The 12,836-nt window shown below is 38.7% G+C and overlaps 1 protein-coding gene across 5 annotated transcripts in view; it reads right to left on the reverse strand.

Annotated features, from left to right (window-relative positions):
• Positions 1-349: 349 nt before the first annotated feature.
• Positions 350-12,836, reverse strand: part of LOC108974624 (putative mediator of RNA polymerase II transcription subunit 26) — a 58,667-nt gene continuing 46,180 nt past the window's right edge. For 3 of the 5 annotated variants that reach the window (XM_018942562.1, XM_018942563.1, XM_018942561.1), the window contains exons 2-7: positions 3,954-6,359; positions 3,468-3,875; positions 3,223-3,400; positions 2,183-2,754; positions 1,868-2,116; positions 350-1,779 (exon numbers count right to left, since the gene is read on the reverse strand). In XM_018942562.1, coding sequence (XP_018798107.1) covers positions 1,332-1,779; positions 1,868-2,116; positions 2,183-2,754; positions 3,223-3,400; positions 3,468-3,875; positions 3,954-6,358 — 4,260 coding nt within the window. In that variant the 5' untranslated portion in view covers position 6,359 and the 3' untranslated portion in view covers positions 350-1,331. Of the gene's footprint in view, positions 1,780-1,867; positions 2,117-2,182; positions 2,755-3,222; positions 3,401-3,467; positions 3,876-3,953; positions 6,360-7,642; positions 7,701-7,999; positions 8,030-12,836 lie in introns of those variants that run through there. The other 2 variants (XM_018942564.1, XM_018942565.1) reach the window with 2 other exon arrangements.

The raw sequence follows: 12,836 nt of genomic DNA on the forward strand, positions 1-12,836 counted from the left end.
AACTCTCTTTATAAAGCTTTAAAGGTAATAATCATGATTATTGTATTGCTTACATTTTTAATGCAATGAAAAGGTATTCAGCGCACTATACGAAAACGTGTGAAAACTTTTAAAAATCACATATTTTTAAAAAAAGTATTAGTTGGAAAAATTTAATTAATAAGTTCAGCGCGCCTAATGATAAATTAATAGCATTTCCAGCATGCCTTGGTATAACGTTAAAAGCAAGTTCTGGTATGTTAATATTCAGCGCGCTATATAATAAATGAAAAGCGGTTAAGAATGTGTTCCGCAAATACATCGAAAGGGCACTTTGTAAATGGTTGAACCAAAGATCCATTGTGTTTACTGATATTCAATGTGCTTTTTAATAAATTAATATCATTTTACCGTACTCTAAAGCGCTTAGCAATGATTTTAGCATATTTACCACATTCATTAATACTTTAAACGTATCAATTGATATTCAGCACGCTGCGCATTATTTCACTAACATTTTCGCCATTTTAATTCGTATTAAGCGCGCGAGTATTACATTTTTTTCTGTATTTTCACTTATATTCAGCCCGTCTGGTACTACGTTCAATGCATATTTTACCTGTAAAAGTTTAATTTTGCCAAGTTTTTTATAGCACGTGAAGTGCACGTTTTCGCATTAAAACTTCTCTGCAGCACTTATTGTGCATAAATATAACATTTTTCATTGTTTTTATCAGCAAAAGTAAGCTTTAGTAATATAATTTGTAAGTCCACAAAAGATTTCAAAATTATTAACGTAAGTGCAGTGAGTTTTAAATAAAATTTACTTTTACAAGCGCTGAATTGAATTTACCAGGTGTCGACGAACGCAAATCATTTTATTTGTAAGTATTACCGCCTAACGAATTATTTCGCAGTCTGAAAAACACATATGTATGTTTTTTCACATTTTCGTAAAACTTTACTTGGCAAATGTCAAAAAGTATGTATTTGCATTGGTCATTAACGTTTTTTTTTTTATCAGATAGAATTTTTCACATGGCTCCTAATTAGGAAGTAAAAATGCGAAATGCTACTTAAATTGAACTTAAGGGCCACCAGAACGTTAAACGCATTGCTCTTCTTCTTTTCGCCTTTTTGTTGCTTACGTACGTATAACACTTAAATTATTTTGTTGTTTTTTTACCAAGCCTAAATATATGCACTGTTTGTAAATTTTTAAAATTTCATACATTATTGTATGTATAGTCTTTATATGCCCAGCATAAACTCATTCTTTGTCCCCACAGCCCCCCCAACTCCTGCACTACTTATTTCCGTACATTTTTCCACTTACACACAAAAGCTGTCGCTCACCGTGCCTTGCTCATCCATGGCGCTTTGCGCTTGATTTTTGTGCGCAGACTACGCAAGGGTTTGATTTTACGCTGTGCACTGCCACCGGCTAAGGCGAGATGGTGGTGCAATTGGTGTGGTCCACTGTGTGCCGTGCCATAATAGCTGGGCGAATGAAAGCTGCTGCTGTCCTCGTACAAATGATGTTGCTGTTGTTGACTGTAGGCAACCGCACTGGTAAGTAATGCCATTTTACCGTTACCATTGGTGAAATTACTATTATTATTGTTGTTGTTGACTTTGTTGTTTTCAAGGCAGGCGGTAAGGTGTTCTTCTTCGACGCTGGTCGATGACGGTCGCTTTGTTGGTGATTCGACAACGGAGGAACGTGAGAGCGAGAGCAATGCATCGACGCCCTCACGTTGACGCCGTTGATCCTCCAACTCTTCGGGCGTGATGTTATTGCTGCAAAAAAACGTGGTATGAGGAAAACCATAACATATTAAATAAGAGTTGCTAGAAATAGTGCTCAATTTTGTCAATCCACACTTACTTATCTTCGCTGCTCTCGTATGCCGCATCGGAGGAAGTGTAATTGCTTTGATTATCGCCATTGCAACCATTTTGCTGCTGCTGTGTACCATTAACTACATGATGTGTATTGCCATTCAAGGCTAACGGTGCCACATTGCCATTGGCTACTGGTGTTGTAGAACCGCTGTTGGCACTAGCGCCACTGCCTGCACCCCCACCAGCAGAGTAGGTGTGATCCTCACTTGGTGAAGATGTTATAACGGGCGCACTACACACGAAAGGGAAAATATATATTTTAATAGTGCAAACATTGCAACGCGCGCACACAACTTACCCATTCTGGAAGGTCTCTGCAAACACCTTAGGGCCATGTTTCAACGCCAACATTGCCGTTGCAGCGTTTACATCGTCGATGCTATCAGCGCCACAGTCGCGTGCCAAGCGTTCGATACTTTCGTAGCTGCTAAAAGGACCCAATATGGAAGTGCTACCACCACTGACACCATTCTGTTGCACTGGTGAGCTATTATAAGTGTTGTATTTGTTGTTGCTACTGCTATTGTGATTATTTAAATTGTTATTATGATTTGTTGTACTATAGTCGGACGGAGTGTCTTCGTCGGGCACATCCTGCCCACCAATAACTTTTGACAATTTAGGATACAGTCGCGGATCAATCCGCGGATTTATGTTTAATTTAGGTGCTGGACTGCAGGCGCCGCCACCGCTGCTGCCTACACTGTCGACTGTATCGTAGCCAACCAGTGAGTCATTGCCGCCAGGGCTCTTCAGCGATGCCGACTTATCAACGGCCGAGTTGGGGAAGAATGGCGAGCGATTTAGCGCTTGTATGAGATTTTGTCTTTGTTGTGGTTCCACGCGCCAAAGCGAGCCCTTGCCCATATTCTACGGAAGAAATGCAATGAAATTAAATATTTGTAATAAATTCTTTTTTATAGCAAATTGCAAACTTTATATAAAACCGGAAAATACACAAACTTTGGCTGCACCGAAGCTATAATACCCCTTACAGGTGTGTTTCTTATAGCAAAAAAGAGTGCAAAAAAGATATCTAGATTTTGAACGGTCAATTTGTATGGCAACTAGCTATAGTGGTCCGATATCGGCGGTTCCGTCAAATGAACAGCTCCTTGGGGAGAAAAGGACGATTCAGATCGTTATCTCACAAACTAAGGGACTTTGTGTATATACATACGGACATGACAAAATCCGCTCAGCTCGTCAGACTGATCAACTAGATATATAATTTAGGTTCATCTCCGACATTTCCTTCTAAGTTTTGCAAACTTATTGGCAAACTTAATTTCCCCTATTCGGGATATAAAATAATATAAGATATTTTGCAATACTCACCGGCGCTTTCTCCACTTTAACAAAACTCTTGTTCAACGACAAATTGTGACGAACGCTGTTCTTCCAACCAGCTGGCGCTGTCTTGAAATATGGAAAATGCTGCATAATCCAAGCATAGATCTCTTTAACGGGCAAAGCTTTCTCGTTTGAGCCCTCAATGGCCATGAATATTAAGGAACTAAGTGTAAAAAAAAGAAAACAAATTATAAATTTCTACTTCAAATCTTTCCTGTTCTATAACTCACCTAAAACTATAGGGCGGTTTGTTGTGTGTGTGCACGAATGGATCGTACGGCACATTGTTCGGATGCTTTTGCTTTTGCGGTGTGACGGCACCGTTCGCATTTGACCCTCCACCGCCGCCAGTGCTACCATTATGGCTATTCTTCGAGGATGCCGATGAACCTGAAGACGACAGTTGTTGCGATTGCGTGGACTGATGCATTTGATGTTGTGGTGTACTGGTATTGTTGCGACTTAAGCCGCTTGAACCATTGGTGGATATTTCGAAATCCTTCAATGAGTCATTATCATAGCTGGAATAGGAGGTGGGTGAACGCATCGAGTTGCGTTGTTGCTGTAGCTGAGGTGCAACCAGTGGATACATTTCTTTGGAATTATTTGGTTCTGGCGAGGACATGCTTGGTGAGGAGCTGTAGGTAAACATGTAATTTATTTATAATTATTTGAAAATGTAAAGTAAAAATAATAAACAAACATTTGATACTTACGCCACACTTTGGTACTGCATTATGGCGTATGTGGGCGGCACACCCGCTGCCACCGGCGAGCTGGTGATCGTGTGGACGCTATTTGTGGCGACTGCTGACACACTGCCCAGCACCACTGTCGGCGTCGTATTCGCCGTGCTGGAGTAGTTTATGGCACCGCTACTGCTACTGCTGCCGTTAACAGCGCTGGTGTTGTGATTGTTGTTGGCTGCGCCAGCATAGAATGACTTAGAAACTGGACTATTACCACCGTTAACAGCGGCCGTGGACGATGAACTGGATAACACTGAGACGGACGAGGAAAACGAACTGCTCGAAGAAGCTGGCGAAGCGACTACGGTTATGTTAGAAGTTGTGGCATTAACAGTGCCATTGGTGCTGTTGACATTGTTGGCAGTTGTGTTGGCGATAACACCACCACCGCCACCACTACTGCTACCACCACCGCCATGATCCAGCACATTCATCTTTTCGCGCAAATATTTCTTGTGCGGGTGATGTGTGGTGCTGGAAGCGCTGCTACCGCTGCTTGTGTTGTTGTTACTAGTGACAGTTTGTTGCTTTTGGTGCTGCTGTTGTTGTCCTTGATAAATTGTGTTAGTCGTGCCGTTGCCATTGGTAACCGTAACAACACCGCCCGGCAGCGTTGTCAATTGCTTCGACAGGCTAAGCACTGTCGTACCGTTATTGGCGCCGGCAACGCTCAACTGAGTAGAGGGCGCCGTCGAGTAGGAAACAGATAATGCGGCAGGATTTGAAGCAGCGGCGGAAGCGGGTGTACTGGCTACAACTGAATGGGTGCTGTGAGTCGAAGGAGGTGAAGAAGGCACATAGTTGCTAGAATTTATATTATTGCTGTTATTATTTGCACTATTGTTGCTGCTGCTGCTTAAATTGGTCGGCGTTATAGTGGTGCCACTGTTGGCATTGCCAACACCGGCAGCACTGAGTAGTTGTCTCGGCTGTAGCGTCGGTATATTACCATTCGATTTGTACTCGACAACGGTGGTGGTACCGCTCGGTCCCATATGTACCGTAGTCGTGGCGCTAATGCCGCTGATATTGCCGAAAATGTGTGCCGGCTCATCTTTTCTACCAACCGCTGCAGCAGCTGTGCCGTCGTGCTGTGGCAGCAAAGTGATCGGTGTACCAGTTGTGATTATATTGCCGAAACGCTTGAGTTGCTGCAGATCGCCAACGCTAAGCGCTGTTATTTGTGTGCTGGCTTTCAGCTCAGTTGGTGTAGTGATGTTGTTGTTGTTATTATTAGTATTATTGCTTATGCCAGCACAAGTTGTGCTGACATTGCCGCTGGGCGCGGTGGTGGTTACCTCCTCACTACCCACATGATGTGGCAGCTCCTCGATCAGCTCATGCGCATTGCCAGCGCTTACTATGCAAATATTGCCGCTATTCGCTACACCACCCCGCTTTACATTGGCGCCGGCGGCACCACCCGCCGAACTCGTAGTCACTATGCCTTTAATCAAATTGCTGTCATTCAGCCACGCTAATGATCGCAGCTCCTCATCATTATCACCCGTAACACTCGTCGTTGTGGCAATGACACGCCCAACAGCAGTGGCATCACCACTCACCGCGGCACTACCATTCAAGTCCATCGGTTCGGTGGCAAGCAACACTATGTTGCCCACGCTGGGCGCTGCCACATTGCCGTTTGCTGCTGCCGCCGCTGGCGTTGGACCTTCGTAGGTGGTAAACTGTCCATTACCATTGGGCTGTAATAAAACATATTTGGATGTGGTGGGCATGTTATTAGTGTTGCTGCTGAAAGTTGTGCCACCGGTGCTGAATATTTTGCCGCCCGCTTTACCGTTACTGAGGTTTGCGCTCAGTATGGTTGCTTTGGCAAGAAAACTATTTAAACTGTTATTACTGTTGTTATTGTTGCTGCTGCTGCTGTTGCTACTGCTGCTGATAAAACTGGTAGCGTTGCTGACGGCGGGACTAATGTTGCTATGGTTAATGCTATTAACGGTGCGTAAACCATTTGTTGCTGCTGTAACCAGGCCGCGCGTTTGCGTACCTTGTTGCAAACCCTTACTGGTGAGCGAAGTGGCAGCGTTCGCGGGCAACAGGTGCGATGGTTGGATGAACAGGGCGTGGCCGTCGAGTGGGATAGTGGAGAAGACAAGATTACCGCCACTGGCGTTGCCGTTACTGTTGTTGTGATGATTATGTATGCCGTTTGTGATGATATTGCTATTGTGGCTGAGATTGAAATTGTGATTGCGGGTAGTGTTGTTGTTGTGGCCGTGGCTGTTATAATTGACGCTGTCGTCAACAGCTGTATTGTTATTGTTGGTGTTGATCACACGCTGTAGGGTACGTAAGCTGGTCAAATCATGTGTGGTTAAAATCTGTGTAGGATTATCCGGCGACATTCTGCAAAAAACGAGAGAACAACAGAAATTAGGAAAATATTCACAAAATGTATTGCATGCTTCAATTGACAGTTACACTAATTATATTTATCTAAGCCTACACAAGTGTTGCGAGTTTTTTGATTAAATTAATTTGCATTAAAAATTTGATTTTCGGTTATAAATTTAAATATTATCTTTATTAATATTTTCAGCATTACAAACAAAAATAATTTAAATGAACTATTTTTTATGCCATATTTTGCAACCCTAGCCCACATTGATATTTTTAACCGAAACCAATAAGGAAACTTATGTATTTACATACATACATACATACAGACTTCACCATTTATAATATAACACGTAATAAGTCAAATAGTAGAATACAACAACAAAAATCTAGCCATTGATATGCTTAACACCTCTTCTACTTTAACAAACAATTTTGGAACTTAATCGGTTTTTTTTTAATTCTCGCGGCCATAAGCAGATAAATACACATTATATGCGTTCCTAGATAAGATAAGCTAACAAAAAACTATTCTCAAATATAAGGCGTCACATGTTGTAAAACTTAGAATGTATTAGAATAAAAATATTTTTTTCTGTATACATACGAAAAACATATAAGCATACATATTATATAAAATGCGAAAAGCAGCTTAGTGCAAAATTCAGCAATATAGAATGAGTAGACTATATAAAAAAGGAAAAGTGCTATTAAATGCGCAGCAAATAGTAATAAAGTATTAGTATGCGAAATATCTGTGCAATAAAAAGCCAAGGTTATACAATACATGAGTACATAGATTGATATTTTGTACGTCTCAAAGTGAGTGTACATACATATATAGAATATAAAAATACATATTTTTGCATGTCCTCTACATACATATATGTATGTATAGAACAGAAAGCGTCTCTTTTGTACACAGTTTAGTAAACGCGTTTTTTTAGTTTAGATATTTTAGATAATATTTGAAAAAAATATAAGATTTGCGTAAAATGCAATTTGGGCACAATAGGTAGCAATTTGTCATTTTTAGATTTACCGCTTAGCTACTATTTTGCAGTGAAATATTGAGTATATTGCATGTTCAGCTATCATTTTTGCATATTAATTATTTGATAATTCCTTGTTTGTAATTAATTATAAGCATGTATTATTATGCATTTTGAATTTTTATTTCACTTTCATCATGATACACAAAATTAGCAGTTAATTTCTCAAGTTAAGCATCTATAAGTTATTAACAGCACATGCTGATGCAAACACCATGCTAGATATTTTACAGCGTTTACCATTTTGACAAGTCATTGCATTTTTTTCAACTCAATCTCAATTTTTGCACTTATCGACATTTCAAGCAGAAAAATTTAGTTTACTCTAGTCACTATTGTTGGAAGAATTCTTAAATAGTCCCACAAGCATTTCAGCATTGATTTTCGCAAGTTTTATGTGTAACTTGTGTGTTTCAATTGTCACGGTTACGAGCAATTCAATAAAATGTCAAGTCAAACTAACGAGCTGACTGCCATATTCGCAAATAATAAATGCCAAAAAATCATAAAATAAACCCAAATCAGCAGTAATTATTAAAAAAAGAAAATGCAATGTTGTCATAATAAAATTATCGTTTGTATCTTAAAGGAACGAACTCCCGCTTATGCGTCGGAATGTTGGTTTTATAATTGCCTAGACACGCGCGACACAATCGTCATCATTATTGGTAACCGCTTGCAAGTAAACTAAAGGAATTTCTATTCAATACTCGTGCAAATGTTTAAGCAGCCGTTAGCTATAGTAGAATTTAATAGTGCGTCGCGTCAGTTTAGACCCGATGCCAATGCCGCTAGCCGAAAAGTTGCTATAGTTACTTGATTGTAAACAAAAACGTATAAAAATGCTTGTAAATCAAATCAAATAGTGTGTTACGATGATTTACTAGAGAGAAAACGAATAGCACAAATAAAGCTAGAGGAGCAATCAGCAGGTGAACGAGAGTAATAACACATACACACATGTACATTTATGCGTATATATACATACATGGGATATTAGTGGGCAACGTCAAGGTGTTTACAAGCGTATGCTTCGCAATCTCAAAACTTAAACGAGCATTGTTGTACCCGCCAAGTTATGTAGGAATGCTCGTACATATTCCGAATCGGCATGCTTAGCTGGCACTCGTAACAACAAAACAACAAATTGTTGTTAGCGGGAAAGTGCCAGTGCCAAAGAGTATAGTGCAAAAATGAGTTAGTATTGGTTATAGTGAAAGGTAATGTTGTAGTTGTATACACAAAAAAGGTAAACATGTGACCACTGAACTTTAGTGGGGAAAAAAATGAGCACAACAAAAACACGAAAAATGAATGAGAGCAACTCAAGAAAAGCGAGAGCACACAGAGTGTCAGAGCGCATATAAGCCGGTAAAGCTTTTATTGTACTACAACTATAATGCCAACTTTACATACTCTTAAACATGTTTATGTATGTATATTTATCAAAAACCGGGCTAAAAATACATACAATGCTCCCAGCAAAAGTAAGCATGTACAACTGAAATTTGAGAAGAAACTAAAGAGCTCACGTTGGGGCGAAGAGCTGCCTCGAGCAACACATATTGGAATGCGCTCTTTGGACGCTCCACAGGCGCTTGCACCGAAATACAGTAAAAAAATAAATTTAATAAAAGCGTCTACGTTGACCGCGACCGCGACCGCCACTAGTCGCGTTGCAAAACCGGAGATAGACAACAGCGCAGTCGGTCGCCGTTTTAAGGCCGTTCCGATGTGTGTCGACGCCGCCAACGAAGTCATCTCCGTCGTCATCGTTTTTAAACGTTGGCATTTAATCATTTTTCACATACATAAAAATTTTTTGTTGCAATTTTTTTGTTTATAATCCTAAATGAGAAATACCGATACATAGGCTAATTGACGAAAACAATGCATAATGGAAATGTGAAGAAATAAAATGAAAATAAAATGTTGCGGCGGCAAAAGCTTGTTTATAAATCAGCAAATGCAAAAAGGTATACATACATACATCCTTATTTTCATACCATACAAACTTGTGAGTTTAAAAAGTTGCTGCCATTTTCCCTTGCAGCGCGTATGAAAAATATTAAAAAAAACTGCTGCCAATAATTTTGACAGTGACTTTTACACGCTTAATTATTGATATTTTTGGAGTTTGTTTTGTCCGTACATATTCTTCGTCAATTTACGAAACCTATTGCAAGCCGTTTTCTGTACAAATCCAAAACCGACAATCACTTCGTGAAATAATAAATATCATACCATTTCTATCACTGCAGTAATAAATTTTTAAAATGTAATTTTCCACTTGCCTGCAATTCTTTACAATTTTCCCTTAATTTATCGACACATTATTCATTTACAACTCCCGCATGCGGTTTCGCTTATGCTCGTCGCACTTTTATAAATGTCAAATGTCATGTGTTGGTATAACGTACCGAAACAACAACGTGTACTCGCGCCGCTTGACAATAGTGCAATGCTTTTTAAACCCTTTGGCCCACATTTACGCCCCCCTATTAAGAGCATTGTTGATTGGAGTGCTGTGTGCTGCTTTACTCCCGCTGGTGTTGTCTACTTTGGGCTGCATGCCAGATTTCACCAACTGTGTGTGCAACAGTGAAAGAGCTGCGACGAAGCTATAAGCAAATGCAAAGAGAGCACAGTGACAAATAAGGCGCAAACAGCGTCGCAGACTTGTGAAATGAGACGCGTGCTATTGCTACAATTATCGAGAGAGTGGTGAGTGCGTGAGCAAACGCTTGGGCGGAATTGAGTGGAGTGATGATGAAGTGCGTTAATTACTTAGAACACAAAACCAATAAAAAAAACACATAAAAGTGGGCACGGAGACCTTCAAAAGTCAATGATGATGACATAGTGCAGCCAATACATTTATAAGTATTATACATACATATGCACATATGTGTAGTATACGAACGCTTGTAGGAACAAGTAGTTGGCTACCTGTCGCGAAAAGAAGTCTGAAATGCTAGCAATCACTAATAAGCATTATGGATGTACATAATATACATACATATGTATGTCTGTATATGTATGTGCATTTGTATATACAGCTCGGTGATGAAATATTGTGTTTAGCTGCTTAAATGGATTTGTTGACTTTGTAGGTTACGAAAATATAAAACTGTTATGTACATACATGCCGAAACATGTCTGTACTTGTTTTTCGTTTAATATGACCAATATTATATAAAAAGTATTTTATTGAATTATAACTAAATTTTCACAAAATCTTTTACTTCTTCAACAAAAATATACAATTCGAATAATAATAAACATATGTAAATAAAACCATTCACAATAGATTTGGTTGCAAACCAAATAATGCATTAAAAGTGCACGAGAATTAATATTTAAATTAATAATTTTTGCTAACTCAGAAATCTGAATTAAAAATAATTTTCTAAATTCCAATTACAAATATCGGTTTGAAAATCCGAATTGTCCGGTTTTGATAGAAGGATTCGATTTTTGATAATAATTTCGATTTTTAAGCTATTCTGAAAAGCAAGTAAAAAACGACTTTTTTGAGAACACTCCATTTCATCAGAAATTGTAATTTTCTTTCTTTTTTGTGATAATTTTAAGCAGAAAAATCTTTCTCATCGCCGGACGTCTATTTTTCGGAAGTCGACTACAGAATCAATGGCATCCAAAATTTTCAAAACTAATGTTAAACCACATAAATATTAAATAAACTGCATTAAATAAAATTCACAAAAAAACGTTTTTTTTCTAACTAGCAAATGGATATAATGCTTCATGCAGAAGCAAAGATAAAACGGTAAAAATTAAATGTTGTACAAGAAAGCAAATCTAAATTAGGTTAGATTGCAATAAAGTATACTTCCTTAATAGTTATAAAAATGCATATTACGTGCATTGACCCGAGATTTTCATGGCAGGGAAACGCGGAAAAAATACTTAGAGCACTAAGTAATTGTCTGCATACATATGTACATATGCGCATATATAAACCGACGAGCAAATGCGAAAATCATGTTGTTAATAGAACACCACAGAAGTTTTCCCCTGTCAAACTTGGCAGCTTAGAATGCAATTACCACGCATGCGCGCACACCATGCAACAACAAGAGCAGTTCGCATAAAAATCTAATGTATGTACATACATATGTATAACGTTTTGGGCAGTAGTTGGCGGCAAGTGTAGGCAACAAGAAAGCGCAAATAAAAGTCAATAAAGTGGAAGACAGCCAACAAAACGGTTATAATGGCATGGCATGTGTGTGTGTGTGCGGGGGGCGCAAAAGACTGTGACGTTAGGGAAAAAAGCCAAAGGAAACGAAGGCTTAGCAGAGCGTCAGCAACCACACACAAGATCTATGTAAACTGCAATAAACAATAAGTCACTTACATACATACACAGGTACATATGTGTGTATGAGTGTGACTGCAGAACTTAAGTAGCAAAGTAAAGCGGTAATAACTTAGAGCTTTCTTTTCAGAATCGTGAGGTGAGTATGTTTACTGCGCGCCTCGGCTGACAGCGACATTTAATTGTGATGTGGCCACGTGCTATAGGAACAGGCTAGGATATGAAACGGCTAAAAAGAGAGTGAAAAGTAATCAAATACATTGATGCGCGGGAATAATGCATGCAAACTTACACACATACTATATTTATGTATAAATGCATTTATATGTGTATATTTGTATCTATTTAAGCACGAGCGCAAATTGCTGAGAACAAGTGAAATGCCAAACGTTGAAGTGTGAAAAAATAATATAAACTTTGTATTTGTATGTATGTATGTATGTGTGCGCGAAAAACAACTATGCTTGTTTGTGTATATGTGTCTGCATATGAAAATATAAACGGAAGGAAGGTCTGATAATCACGTTTGTCCAATTGCCATATTTCACGTTTATTTTTTTCGCTCTCTTTTCACACACACACACATGCATATTAACTTGTATATATTAATGTAGACTATATGCTTTTAGCGTGCTTTTCAATTATTTAGAGCACACAAGCGTGCCTGTGTATAGTTTGCTGCGCTTGAACCTAACTGGCAGATGTGCCTTCAACTCACACCTTCTAATTGCAGCCAGAAAAAAATAAGTGATGTGTTTTGTTGCTTTCTTATTGCACAATACCAAAGTAAATAAATGTAGAAAAAAATAGCATAGTATAGAGAAAATTATGCGAGTGGCCGGAGCAAGCACATTTAAAGTTATGCCCTCGTGTTTACATTTTTATCAGCAATACTATCGGCTTCAATATCATTAGAAATATGTACATATGTATGTGTGTGCTTTTTTATTCATAACTTATTTTGCATTATCAGGCGCGCTATTTATATATGCAGATAGGCAAAGTATTGTGCGCTTATAGAGAGGATTTATTTTGACAAAAATTGTTTGTATTTAAAAAAAAAAATGTTAAAAAAATATTTGCATTAAAAAT

The sequence above is a fragment of the Bactrocera latifrons genome, unplaced genomic scaffold (genome assembly GCF_001853355.1).
Source record: "Bactrocera latifrons isolate USDA-ARS-PBARC rearing strain unplaced genomic scaffold, ASM185335v1 scaffold_57, whole genome shotgun sequence".
In the NCBI taxonomy this organism is placed as follows: Eukaryota; Metazoa; Arthropoda; class Insecta; order Diptera; family Tephritidae; genus Bactrocera; species Bactrocera latifrons.